Raw genomic sequence first — 14,513 nt, 5'->3', positions numbered from 1 at the left:
CTTTTTTCCCCTCATCTCCAAACCCTCTCCCACACACAGCTCACTGACCCCTCCTCCTCCTTTCCCTCCTCCTTTCTTCAACTAACCATAATTATTTTGCAAAAGAGCTCCAGAAAAAGAACACACAGAGTAATTTCTCTTGCCCAGTTATGAAAAGCTCATTAATATAGGCCCTGGAACAAACAAAGCTGTTCCTGTGAGGCCGCCTTTTCAAATCCATTTCATATTTTCCCTCTGTTTTAATCATTTATATCAATTAATCATTCCTTGGTGGAAAAGATATTCTTCGCCCATCTTCTGTGGTTTTTTGTTCTAGCGAGTGAGAGGCTTGATGAGGATGTCAAGAGAATGTGGCTCAAACCAAGGTGGAGTAGCATTGGCTTTGCCAAAGGGAAATCAGCTTGATGCAGCACACTCTCCTTGGAGCTGCAGGAATAATTAAACAATTAAAGTAAAGAAAAAGATTGTCCTTATACATCTGATGTCTTTCTAATGATGCCAGGGGCATCTTATAATGAAGCTGTTTTGTCATGTAAAACCGGTCAACCCGGTGAATCTCAAATAACTTTCCTCTGAGGCAACTTTTCTCCAATAGCAACACTTTTTTTTAAAAGTTAAACTGAAGACGTCACTGGTTTTTCACAAAACAATTTCCTTTTGCTACACTGCAGAACTTCAGCTTTTCTTTAGGTAAAAGCTGAGTGAAAAAGAGGAGGAATTACCTTCTCTTTCAACATCACGTTAGCTAACATGTCAGCAACACATTGTTTCTATTACAAGGTGTTGCAATTGCTTCCAGAGTATCTTGTCTTTGAAGTCCACCATGATGGTGGAAAACTTGAACTGTAAGACTGAATGAATTAAGGATCTCAGCCAAATCGAGGCCTTGCGGATTAGCCTTAATAGGTGTTGAAACCAATGACCTGAGTCGTAATGGTGTTGTAAACGACAGCAGGCCTTGCGATTATTTTCAGTGACAGGCGATGGCGCCACTGCGCAGCTATTAGGCCTTGATATTTCCCAGAGGTGGGAGTCACCCTCAGTAAACTAAGTAGTTATTGAATGTCAACTAATTAAACTCAGACGTGAGATGAATGCAGCTTACTGGATGCTGTCATTGAAGCTAGTATTTAGAAGAATATTCAGCCTGTGCCTATGTGAAACCAGTCAAAAAGGAGATCCATAAGTTGACATTCAGCTATCACAGCACATTATTCCCTTTGTGAATATAAGCTTAAAGAAGAGAATAGGCTACATAATGTAAATTATTAGGTGTGAAACTAATTAAACTGAACACACTCTCCTATTAGAAGGGTGTTATTGGTGTATTGAAGCCTTTTCTCTCCGTGTCACTGTTTTCAAGCGTGTACATTTGACACTCGTCTCTACGCCGTTCTCTTTCGCACCTCTCCGGTCCTTCTCTACCATTCACCTCCGTTTCCATCCATCTCTGCGTGTCCAAGTCAATCTCACCTCCCCCTGATTGGCTGCGTTTGTTATTCCTGCTAAATGAACTGCGCGCCGATTGGCTGCGGCGGCGCCTTCGTCACGCGGCCGAAAGGGGTTTTTACTGGAGGTTTCTTCCTGTCAGCGACACATGTAGAACAAGCAGCTAACGGGACCCAGAGAGCCGAGCGAAGGACAGTCAATCATAGCCTCTGTGCCAGCCTCGTTATTTCTTTTCCCTTTCTTTTGCCAAAACACGCACTTCTCGGTCTGAGGACATCACGGCATGCGTAGACCTGTAATTACGCCTTGCAATGGACTCCTTTTGTTCCAGCGAAAAAAAGAACACTAAAGCAGCAACAGTACAACGGGAACCATCCAGTGGAAATACTATCTGATAACTCCATTTGCTCGGCACTCCGCTTGTTGCCAGTGAACATCCGAGCTCACAAGTCCTCACTGAGGTTCGCTGTCGCGCGGAGCTGGAGGCCGACCGCGCGCGATAGTGTAGGCAATCGCTTGTTACCGGTACTTTTTTGGGACTGTTATAGCCTGCCTGTTTACCTGCATACCCTGCAAGTCATTAACTTTACAACCATTACTCTTAAAAGAGACAAACGAGGTGGGTGTTCGTTGATATTACAGTTACTCTGTTGCATGGCTAAAATTTCTGTTTCTTATTCTTTGTATTTACAGCTTACGGTACGCTTTACTCTGGAAATGTAGCCCCATGTCGGTTCTATCGTGTCTTTCTGTCATGAATGCTAGCATTGATATTTGATAGTCTTGCGACATTTAGCCTCCTCTTTAGCCCCTATTCGCGTATTTACCCTGCAATGTGATGCTACATTTCTTTTAGTTTCCATTAAAATAACTGCAACCTTTTAGCACATGGTTGACTGATATGTTTTTCTCTCGCTCTCTCTCACTCTCTCTATCTCCCCTCTCCTTTTCTATTTCCATGACTTGGTCTCTGCGCCCAAATTGCCTGCCCGTGTAATTACTTGAGTTAGCCCATTTAAGTTAAAAGCCACCCCCCTCCTCTTCACCTTCCCCTCCTGCCCCCTCCATCTCTCAGCGGAAAAAAAGAAACTCCTCTCTGAATGAAACTTGACGATGGTCTGTCTTGTTTATCCAGGGAGTCACTTTCAGCTCGGCTTTTTGATTCATCCCCTTTTAGATTTAATCAGCACTAAGGTACGCTGTGGTTTGTCCCTAAGAGCCATCGCTAATGGGCTTACTGAATGCTTTTCTGTGTGCACCCACTTTCTCCCCTCTCCCCAACTCTAATTAGCCTACCTGCCTTTCAACAAAGATTTGGCTTTATCCAGGCATGTAGTCTGCCTGACCAAATTGGAGAGGATTACATTTGAAAGAACCCACATTCATTTTGTGGGTGAAACAAATGCCTGCATTGCATTAGATTAGAACACTTAGACTCATTGCTGGTGGATTGTGGTATATCCGGTCTATATGCCCTATTAAGGTGCTGTTAAATATTGGTTTTTAGTTGCAGGACAGATCATCTTCAGACCTCAGGTCAAAAGCCTCCAAGCATCAAGTGTTGGTAAACACAGAGCCACATGTCAGTTTGAAGCCAATTTGGATTCAGCCTGTTCATACATAGCCTTTTGTGTATCCTTTTGTGTTTTGCCATAAACACTACCTCCCAGCTATTCACTGCAATAGAGTCAGAGAAATTGTGTGGTGAAGTATTGTGCTGATTAGAATTCAGCTCAACAAAAGCCCATGCTGCATAATTGTTCCTTTTGGCCCCTGGGGTTAACAGTTAACAGACGTTTATCATGAGAGGTCCAAAGAAGCAACAGCACGGGGATGAGACAGAGATCAAGGCAGATTAGTTCACTAAATGACCCGTAGCTTTCTTCTGGCAGAACAGGACTCTGACCGGTTCCCTTTATAAGATCCGTTATTGTATTTTGACACGATTTACAAGTCTGCAGATGTTTAAAGACCACGCTGATGGAACAAGATGTTCAAAGGGCTGGGATTTTTATTTGGATAATTAATAAATTGACTTATGGCCTGTGGCATACATGATCCAGGACCCTGTTGTATGGTATGGGGATCCAACATAGGGGTGTGTGTGTGTGTGTGTGTGTGTGTGTGTGTGTGCTGACCCAGTTGTATACAAAACAATACTTGCCTGGTAAAAGTGTGAACAGCAACTTTAGTGGGTGTGACTTTTACAGCGAGCAGTCTGTTAATATCATCTCTTCTGTGTTTTGTTTGTTGTCAGGGACAATGGTGAATCCCGGAGGCAGCAGCCAGCCACCACCCGTGGGCACAGGTTCTCTGTCCTGGAAGCGGTGCGCAGGGTGCGGAGGCAAAATCGCAGACCGTTTCCTCCTTTACACCATGGACAGCTACTGGCACAGCCGATGCCTCAAGTGCTCCTGCTGCCAGGCCCAGCTGGGCGAAATCGGCACGTCGTGCTACACAAAAAGCGGCATGATCCTCTGTAGAAACGACTATATCAGGTGAGAAAATCCATGCTTTATTTTCGATTAACACTCATTTTTAGGAGATAATAAATTTCACGTTTTTACGTACATTTTTTCCACGAGAATTGTGTTTCTCAGAAAACCAGATAAAATCACTTTTTAGAAGTCCTGGAAGATGTTAAGAAAGACAAGTTAAGTTAAGTCAAGTTATAAACAAACAAAAATGGGGCTAGTCACGCAATGATCAGCAAGCTTGGGTGTGTTTCTTCAGAGCATGTGTCTCAAATTGTACTAACGTCATCAGTGTTCATTAAAGTGTCCTGGTTGAATTCTCCCTGGTTTACCCTGAAAGAGGTCAAAGACGCTGGCATGTTGACTTAGCAACAAAGCAAAAGAGTTGCTCTGCAGACCATCTGCATGTCTGTCCTCTTTGCTGTTCATGGTTAACTGAAGGACAGAAAATTGGTCTTGTCAGATTTATGTTTGCTCTGCGAGACATATGTACAGTGTTGGTGTTGGGCACAGATTATTGTTTTATTTGTTGGTCTATATATATATATATATATATATATATATATATATATATATATAGAAAAGCCCCATTTAATTAGCAAAGAGAGGCTTTTTAAATATTCTAGTAGGTGTGCCAGACACCCAAGCAGAGCTTATTGATGACACTCTCATTCTGGTAATGTAGAGCAGTCTGATGTGACGGCACAAGGCACAGTTTACTGGAAGTTCAAATACTTTCTGGAGTCACCCTGGGACGCAAGAATGATATTGATTTTCAACCCATCAATTAACTGTTTTGACTATTATTCTCTAACACTTCAGGTCATTTTTATATCGATGCAAGACGTGTTGTGTTTTTTTAGTAGAAATTTTCTGTTTTCATACTGTTAAAATACATGGATTGTTTTTGCATTAATAATCTAAAAGATGGAACTGCACTTCTGTCAACATGAACATGCAACACTGCTCTTCAATCTGCACAGATAATTCAAAATCTAAAGCGTGCCTGCGCGCTCCCACACCCACCTCATAAAAAGGATGAGGAAGTCAATGGGGTACTTCTTTCATAATGGGACTATAACGTAATTAAAATTGGAACGGGGGGGAAAACGTGGATACACCTTTCCCACTTGTAATGAGAGCATGCTTGGTAGAAGAGCTAAACACGCATATTATGGAACCGCGAGATCTCTGTGGAGATAAAGATAGGAGCGGCGGGGGGAAAAAAACATCTGACAGTGAGTCTACACAATTAAATGCTTTAATTATAGTCCCCCTCCATTTCCTTTAGTCCTGATGGGTTTTATCTAATGAGATCTGGTCCCTGGCTTGTATCCGCTCCCAATGACGTGTCCGAAATGAATGAGAGCCACACGGCAAACAAAACATTTAATTAACCAAATTGGCTTTTGAGAGAGAGCAGGAGAGAGAGACAGATAGAGAAGAGGGATTATTGCGAAGGCCATTTGCCGCTCCCCCCCCCCCCCCCCCCCCCCCCCCCCCCCCCCCCACTCATCTTAAAGGGGCAGATTCATTTTTTTGTGACAGACTGCAATACTGCCCATATCACATACGTTTATAGCCCCAAACTTATATTAATACAGCTGATAAGAAAATGCTCATCTGATTGAACGCATGGCATCACAGCCATAATGGGATGTATGCCTGGCCTGGGATGATATCCATCTCCCATCAATCAAGTAGGAATATTCACACACATCACAAGACAGGCACCATCTCTCTTTTTTTCATGCAAGCGCTGCCACCAAAAAGGTTTAATGTCAAACTTTTAAGCCAAAGTTGCGTTTGCTGCAGGGATCATGTTGTTTTAAGCTGGAGGTGATATTATTTCTGTGGGCTGCTAGTAGAGGGAGAATTAATTAACTTGTGGCTGCTGGATTCAGGGAGAATGCTGTCCCCTTTAATTGAATAAGCCTAGGTAATTAAATGGCACTTTTCCAATAGAACGTGTGAGGTAAATCTAATAGTTGGTTATTTAATATCACTTTGAAGTCTGCCCACTCAAGCACTATGGCAGCACAAGAGAATGTGAACTATTAGGCCAGGAAAGGCCCGGGATTTCAGAAATTAATTAAATCGCATGCAATTTAGGGGAAACGTTTATCTTGATTTGTCATAACAGAATTAATTCAAGGCCTTCAATTCACTTGGGGCCAGATCTGTTACTCTGAATTAACCAAGTGTAATTTGGCTGATCCACCACCACCTCCACCACCCACCCCTCCACACACACACACACGCACATGCACACGCACACGCACATGCACACGCACATGCACACGCTCACACCTCCCCGTCCCCCTGTTCCCAAAACACATGAACATACACAACACATCCACACTCGCCCTCCCTCAACCTAGCAATCTTCCCATCCCATCCCAGCCCACCCCACCCCCGGCCCCTCCACCCTTTTCTCTAATGCAGCTCTTGCCATTATGCAAAGCCCCGCTTCAGTATCAATCTAGTGCTTTTAAGGTGCTTTGGCTGCTGATGTAGAGAGGCATTTTTAATGGACTGTGTTGCAGAAATCATTGTTGTGGGGGTAATTTTACCCTACTCAAAGGCCTTGGTGAATGAGGTCTGCATTTACCAGACAGCCTAGCTGGAAGCCATGCTATATTTCACCTGGCAGTCAGTGCTGAAATGAAATCCAATAGCCATTGCCTATATAGATAACAGACAGCTCTGAATGTTTGTTTTTTTGTTATGTTTTGTATGTAATTTAATTGAATCAAACACGTTGGTTGTAGCAAAGCCAGATCCGTGGGGGAAGAAAACCGATAAATCAAGATGAAGCCATCTGCCAAAAAAACATAGTAAGAGCCACCAATTTCTTTTTTATTTAGGAAGGGAAAAAGCTGAAACCAGATGTGTCACTGCAATTAAACTGTCCCTTGGCCTTAATTATACTGACCTGGGCTGTCTACTTTACCTCAGCGCTGTAGGTCACTGGCAGAGGAGGCCATTAAAGCCTAAGTTCAAACCGAAATAGCAGCTTAATTTAGCACCTAAAAGCTCTGGCTCCTTAAATCAAATACTATCAAAAGCTATTCCTTGATAAATTAATTGTCCTGCTTTGAGTTTCACACTGGTGAAATATAAAAAGGCTGTGGTGAAAGCGTCCTTTAGTCTTTGTTATTCTTCAACACCCCTCAAGAGCTTTCTCACAGACGAAACTCCTCGGGGAATAAATGCAACATGAACATGGAAGAACAGATTTTTCCGTTTTAGCAAAGTTAGAATTTTCGAGGGAGTCAGGCTTTGAAATGCAGGAACATCTTTGCACAAGAAGTGTTTTTTTTTTTTTTTGCTTTTTCACAGATTGCCCAAGCACAAGAGTCTTAAAACAACGGGCCTATATGTTCATTTCAACTATGATGTTTGTCCCAGTGAAAGCAGAGAATTGGCAGTGTTGGGACGACAGTTAATTAGTTTCTGAAATTGAGTTTTGATGGAGCCTTTCCAAACGATGCTAAGACAAAATTTGCTTCTGCCTAGGCTGTCTTATTGAAAGCCATTTCTGTGTCCCTTTGCAGAGAGCTCTGGCTTGTTTGTTTGTCAACATATCAACAACTGCTTAGGTTATTGTTGGGATGGTAGAAGCATTTATTCCCTCGCTCTGTCTCGACGTGACTTTGTTAAATACTTTTCGGAAAATTGTCCTCAAGAATGTCTGAACAGAAAAAAGGGAGAAAAAAATGTTACTCTTACAACGCTTTCCCCTCGTTGTTTCTTTTTTCTTGTTAATTTTTTTTTTTTAAGCCAAACAACTTTATCTGATGCACACACACGCACACCAATGTTAACCACTCCCCTGTATCCCTTTCTCTTTCCATCCCTCTCTCCCCTTCTCTCCGGAGCATGTCAGATGCCGTGGTCTTATTTGATTGCTTAGGAAAAGTGCAGTGATAGAGCAAACACCCGGTGAGATATGATGACAAATGGGTCCAGATCCCAGTAAATTACTTTCTGCTCAAATCGAAATTTCATTCAGTTTGCTGCTCACCGAGATGAAGTAATCTAAATTGTGGACTCAGAAGGAAGATAGAAGGGAAGCTGGAGCAAGCATTTCATTATCAAGAGGGAGAGAGAGAGAGGGAGAGAGAGGGGGCAAGAGAGAGAGAGAGAGAGGGAGAGAGAGATGAGCAGAAGCAAATCTAAGTGTTGACACCATGATTGAAAAGGTTAACCCATGCACATTATATATCAACCCGAGTAGCTACTGGTTTCTAATGGAAACACGGCACTGACAGAGCATTCACAGGAGTCCTAATGGCAAAAGCCCTACGTCTCCGCCTGGCTGTACAATCAAATCCTCTTAGGTCCTGATTGCTTATGTTCCAGGTTATTATTAGGTTGCAAAAAAAGTGCACCAGAAGTAATATGCAGTTTCAGTGCTAGATAGATGCTTGTGGAGAGTGTACAGAGTGCTCGAGGATTCATTTCTCCGTCAGTGTTGTGATGATTTTCTCTTTATTCATTCTGTTACTCTCCTCTGCTCTCTTTTTCCTCCTGCAGGCTTTAGAAATGGACCGGGGGGTATAGTGAACTTTGCACTGACCATAGTTTTCATTCAGTCACATCTCAGTAGACACAAGTGTGGTGGGAGCGGGGCTCTAGCCCCAATCCATGAGGCTAGAGTGCTGTCAATCTGACAAATGTGATTTCCATTGGATCAGAGTACTGTCTATTTGGCTGCCTGTTCTGCCAGTCTCCCCAGCCCTTGTCACATGACCAATTCATGTTTCCATGATGACTATCCAAACTTGGGATACCATGGATCTAGCACTGGAAATGTTTTTTAATGAAAGTGGCAGACTGATAAATAGATATAGGGAATGTGTATTGTATTCAGATATACAATTTGAATAATGAATGTGCTGTTTATTTAGCATACTTACATTGTGTTGCATCCCTCCCCCCCCTTCCCAACTGATTTTTGGTCCCTTTCTGTGCCACCCCACTTAAAGAATTCTGTAATTGCCCCCTGAAGTGTGGATGCCACAGTCCATTATATGAGGCTAAAGCTATGAATGTGTATATATGGGTTCCATAGTAAAATGTGCTCTTCTCCTTCTTCTTCCTCCCTTTTTCTCAGATTATTTGGGAACAGTGGAGCTTGCAGCGCTTGTGGTCAGTCCATTCCAGCCAGTGAACTTGTGATGAGGGCACAGGGCAATGTGTACCACCTCAAGGTAAACTCCCGTTTCCTCTAGGAAAGCTTTAAACTGGATAACGTAAGAATGCTACGCACTGAGATTAAAGTGGAGCTGGGCCAAATGGAGAAAATCAAATCTCACAATGTTTTTGACCAAATACACCAATGTCGATATTATAGGGTTGACTATCGTTGTAAAATATGAACACAAAGAGAGTTTTGATAAATAATCATCAGTAATGTGGATACAATGACTAAGGGGATACATTTAAATAATAGAACATCTACAACAGTCTGGTTAGTTCAGAAAAGTACATCACTTTACTGTGATGCAGCCTTTAAAACCAGCAACACTTAGGTCATATCACAGTATTAAGATATTGAACATTTAAGAAAATATCTAGTATCAAATATTGATATAAGATTGATGTATTACAAATATCAAATATCTCCAATGTTTTTGACCAAATACCTCAATGTTGATATTGAAGCAATATTGTAGGGTTGGCTATTGCTGCTTTCACAACATATTCAAATAATGAGAGTTTTGAAAAATAGTCACCAATAATGTGCATACAATGACTAAGTGGGTAAAGGCAAATAATAGAACAGCTAAGTCTGGTAAGTTCATAAAATCTCATCAATTTACTGTGATGCAGCCTTTAAAATCAGGAAAAGACACCACTTGTGTCATATCGTAATATCCAAAATGAACGGCGATATCTAGCCTTGTATTTCCCAGCCTTAGATGAAGGCCTTGGGATTTTCTTCACAGCCGACCTTACGGAGATACATACAGTTGTACTGAATTGAATATATCACACAATTTGAACATAGTAGCACATAATAATATAATTATAATAATAATAATAATAATAATAATAACAATAGTAATAACTTGCATTAATATAGTGCTTTTCAAGAAACCCAAGGAGACCGAATTAGGGTGGTGTTTCAGGAGTTTTTTTTTAAAAATATGTCCAGGGATGTAGCATTTTGGATTTCTGCAGGTAGGGTGTCCCAGGGGGATGGGGCTACAACACTAAGGTACTGAGTCTCGTATACACAGAGCTGCTATCTATGAAGAGCAGGGTTATGATAGTGTAAAGCAATTATTAATGAAAAAAAAAAAAATGTAAGCATTTTAATATAAAGGACCAAAAAGTTTAGTTTCTAAGCTGTAATCATTGTATTAATCATTTATTGCTGAAGGGCTAAAGCAATTAGTTGATTAACCAGTTGACAGAACGTCAACAGAAATGTAATCTCCATCTATTTTGATATTTGATTCCTAGTTTTTTTTCTCGACTGTAAAAGCTGCTCTTCTTTGTCCTCTATGTGATCGTAAATGAAATAGCTTTGGTTGGGACTTTGGGTCGGACAAAACAAGACATCCGATAACATTAACTTGGACTTAAGGAAATTGTGATTGACATTTTATTTCATTATTTTTCTGACAGTTCATAGACCAAACCATTAATCAATTAGTCAAAGAAATTAGGAAAGTCCTACATTGCTGTTAACTAGTCCTATCTGGATTTTCACTGCTAACCGCCGCTGACACCTGCACACACATATGTCACGAGCTCCCTGGTGTTCCTCCTAACAGGATGGAGCACCGCCTCGTGGTCCTCGGGCCTGGCTGGGAACGGTAGCGCCGGACCATATCACTCGCAATAAATAAACAGATGTTAACGTGCACTCAGTTCTGCTGCCTTTAGCTAAAAGGTTATTGCGGCAGTTTGTTTCGCAACTCGGGCTGCATGATAACAGAAAAATATGCGATAATGTTGTTGAATATCGCGATACTTTGCGATAAATAAACCAATAAAATGTTCTCAGTTCTGTATTGCTGCTGCGTTCAGTATTCTTCTAAAACGCTACAAATGTTTTTTTAAATTTTTGAAAACAAATGAAAGGAAATCATTTCCCAGCATTCGTTCTTTGAACAAAATGAACATTGCATTTCGTATAAAAGTGCCACAAAAAAAGAACAGTTATATTTTAAAGTGCAGTTTTCCACTGATCAAGGGTGTATTCCATAAAGTCGCAGCCTTTTACGGTGTGTGTATATTGCGTTTGTTGATATCGCGATGGCGATTAAAGAAACAATATATTGTGCAGCCCTAGTTAACAGCTGTCTCTTTCTGTGTGTTGTGTGTGTTTGTGTGTGTTTGTGTGTGTGTGTGTGTGTGTGTGTGTGTGTGTGTGTGTAATCCCCCCCCTGCCCCCCCCCCCCCGCAGTGTTTCACTTGTTCCACCTGCCGGAACCGGCTCGTCCCCGGGGATCGGTTCCACTACATCAATGGCAGCCTGTTCTGCGAACACGACAGACCCACAGCACTCATCAACGGCCATTTGAGTTCACTGCAGACGAACCCACTACTGCCCGACCAGAAGGTAAGATCCCTCCCTCCCTCTGCACCAGAGACACATGGCGGGGGCTGTCTGTTGGGTGATGATGACAGAAATTGCTCCGGACTTGTTTGTGGTCTCATTTTTTAAGCATTAAAAACGGACGGAAAGGCTGATCACTTTCAAAGTACGAGTCTGTAAAAGCTTGTTATCAGTCAGCTGGTGTCATTAGCAGGAGAAAGAAAAACATCTGTAATTTTCCCTGCAACATTTGTCACTCAGTTTACATTCGCACCGTCGATTCGCCTTCACCGCGAGGCACGCAGCAGATACTAAATCTTACAGAGCACAGACAAATTTTATTTGTAGATGGCAGATGGATTTTTTTTCCATCCTTCTTGTTGGAAGGACATTCACTCAGAAAATCTGTATTGACCGTTGGTACAAAACATTTGAATTATGATTTATTTTTTTGTACTGCTGTCCTCTTGAGCCGATACATACTTGAATCATCTTGAATTTATTTGCTGTCCCGAGGCAGACTACCAACTCACGCTGCCATTAGTATGTTTAAACAAAAAAAAAACAAAAAAAAAACAGTATTTGACCACTGCATCAAAAAGACCGGCATTACCTGGGCTACGTTATTACTCCCAAGGCCAAAAATATGTATCCAAGGACCTGAGGGTTGAACACAGAGAGTAAGCTGCAAAAGCCAGTACATCATGGAAGCTGTCTTCATGGCTCCCCCCCCCCCGATTTGATCTTGATGCCTCCAGTGAAAGCAAAACAGAAGGTCTAATCATATACGAAGGATAACTTCATTCTTCAGGATAGCTTCATTCTGCCCCCGCAGGAGAGATAATCATTTTTGCCTCACAACGAGGAGCTTTATTGATACCTTGTCTGTGCACACAGCACACCAAGAGATACGGGGGGGGGGGAGGTGTTTGGAGTGTGTGTGAGTCTGACTGAAAGAGGAATTATATTGTTGCGAGCATGCATTTACCTTGAGTGGTTGTGAGTAGAGGGAGAGGTAGTACTCTAAGGCCCTTCCCCCCCCCTCCCCACCCCCCCCCCCCCCTCCCCACCCCCCCCCCCCCCCCCCCCCCCCCCCCCCCGCGCCTCCAGAAGGCCTTTTAAGGGCTTGTCACTTCTACAAATCAGCTCTTAGAGCTCTTAAAGCTGTCACATTTAAATGAAAGCCGTTGCATATCTAGCTTAATTTTAAATGTCTGTTAAGTCCTTACACCCCCCCCCCCCCATGTCTCTTGTAGCATGGCTGGTGTAGTAAATATGAGGCCTCATTGTTTATTTATGCACTAACATCAATTGTAGTGAAAAACTGCTGAATTATTGATGCTAAAATGCAATCGGAATATTGGCCCCGGTGCTTTAATTATAGCAGAGCGAGAGAATTATTAAATAAACAAGAGAGGCGTCGCTCAGCGGGAACGGTCTCGGGATGCTTTTGTTATCTCGGCGAGTGAAATGAAGGAGAATTAGCCCGCCGCTGAAAGCACGCTATCACACACACATTCTCCTTCCTTCTTGCTATAACCTGAGTGTAGACGGCCCTCAAATGGCAGACGTACAGTAGAATTTACAGCTCTCAAAATCAATATAGCTCATGTATCCCTAACAGCAGCGCATAGATTGAACACGGAAACACAGGCTGGTTTAGTGGAGAGAAAATGAAGCAGTTACCACTCATATGGAAACACGGGGGTTATCTGCTGACCGTTGTTTTGATGATGTGCGATTTTATTTTCAATTTTTTTTGCCGTGACATAATTGGTGTTGTCGGCGTTCGGCGGCGTAGGACATCTGATGCTCATTTATTAAGCTTTTCTTCCTAGCTCCTTTCCTAATCTCTTTGTTCAGAACAGACAAATTACCTCTTTCATACAGAGCTGCTTTGACCCAGGGGAGCGAGACCCTCCCAGCGTCAGTCACTTTAATTAGCCCCCAAGTAGGAGTTTGCAATTACTAATAGACTGAAGCCCTCCTAGTGATTTGAGGGATGAAGGGAAAAGTAAATCGCCCCTAAGAATCATAAAGAAGAAAAAGAAAAAGAAAAAAGATTTTTTTTTTTTCTCTTTCTGTTTCACAGGACTGAACCCCTCCTGCAGTTGGAGCGTGGTTCTAATTATACCAAAGAGAATCGCTTCATGGATGCACTTTTAAGTTAATGCAAAGTAAATGGGACGGCAGATGTTTTTCAAAGCCTGGCTTATCAATAAATCAAACGGTAGAGCTGGTGGAAAGTAGATTCATATATTGATGATATGACTGATATTGTCAATGATGTCCCAAAGTTCTCAAAAAAGTTTTTTTTTTTTGTATCTCTCACTATTCAGGTGTGTTAGGTGGGGAGCCATGCAGGAAGCAGGATGTGTGCCTTCATTTTAGCCCTTACTCATTGTCACCCAAGACAGCGTGGATCAGCAGCACCCCAGGCCCTTTGCCCCAAAGGAACCCTCTACCCATCTTACCAGTTACCTGACCTTTATTTCTGCTAACCCATACCCAAAAACGCTCTGCCTTCAACCTTGGCTTTTCCACAAATATGGGCGGATACTTGCACTTAATGCACCTGTTACGGGACGCTGAGGACTCCATAACCCTTGGAATTAAAAAAAATGCATACATAAAAGGAGACCAATCAGAATCCAAGGGGACTCTTGAGGAAGAGAAAATTAAGTAACACACAAGAGGATGTTGTGACTGAAGTGAGGAGAAGAAAAAAAAGACTAATGATGTTAAAGAGATGCAGGCTTTTCAACTCTGCATATTTGGTTTCAAGACATTTTTAGGGGGAAAAACCTGGGACTTTTTGATTATTTTTTTTGTCTCTTCCTTTTCTATCCTCATTTCCAAACAACATGGTGTTTCCACTTTATATATTTTAAGTGTTTTTGAAGGGGAATGTTTTTCTTTTTCCTTTTTTTGATGGCATATATAGTAAAAAGATGGGGTTTAAAAAAAGAAAAAAAAAGAAATCTGTGGCTTTTTGTGGAAAACAAATCATGAACACTCTCTAGGTGTATTTGTAA

At 41.9% G+C, this 14,513-nt stretch overlaps 1 protein-coding gene across 1 annotated transcript; it reads left to right on the top strand.

The window, feature by feature from the left end:
• The first annotated feature begins 1,576 nt into the window (after window positions 1-1,576).
• Window positions 1,577-14,201, top strand: lmo4b (LIM domain only 4b). Its single transcript, XM_032525118.1, has 5 exons — window positions 1,577-2,068; window positions 3,707-3,947; window positions 9,043-9,139; window positions 11,347-11,502; window positions 13,818-14,201. The coding sequence occupies exons 2-5, from the start codon at window positions 3,712-3,714 to the stop codon at window positions 13,824-13,826; spliced, it is 498 nt and encodes a 165-aa protein (XP_032381009.1). The 5' UTR covers window positions 1,577-2,068; window positions 3,707-3,711; the 3' UTR covers window positions 13,827-14,201.
• Window positions 14,202-14,513: the final 312 nt, after the last annotated feature.

The sequence above is a fragment of the Etheostoma spectabile genome, chromosome 9 (genome assembly GCF_008692095.1).
Source record: "Etheostoma spectabile isolate EspeVRDwgs_2016 chromosome 9, UIUC_Espe_1.0, whole genome shotgun sequence".
In the NCBI taxonomy this organism is placed as follows: domain Eukaryota; kingdom Metazoa; phylum Chordata; class Actinopteri; order Perciformes; family Percidae; genus Etheostoma; species Etheostoma spectabile.
The sequence above is the reverse complement of the archived record's forward strand: the minus strand, read 5'-3'. Positions and strand labels throughout refer to the sequence as shown.

Bases quoted from the DNA above. Each gene is read 5' to 3' on its own strand.
- lmo4b (XM_032525118.1), top strand. From the start codon at position 3,712: ATGGTGAATCCCGGAGGCAGCAGCCAGCCACCACCCGTGGGCACAGGT. The intron at 3,948-9,042 runs GTGAGAAAATCC...CCTTTTTCTCAG, and splicing joins TGTAGAAACGACTATATCAG to ATTATTTGGGAACAGTGGAG. The intron at 9,140-11,346 runs GTAAACTCCCGT...CCCCCCCCGCAG, and splicing joins GCAATGTGTACCACCTCAAG to TGTTTCACTTGTTCCACCTG.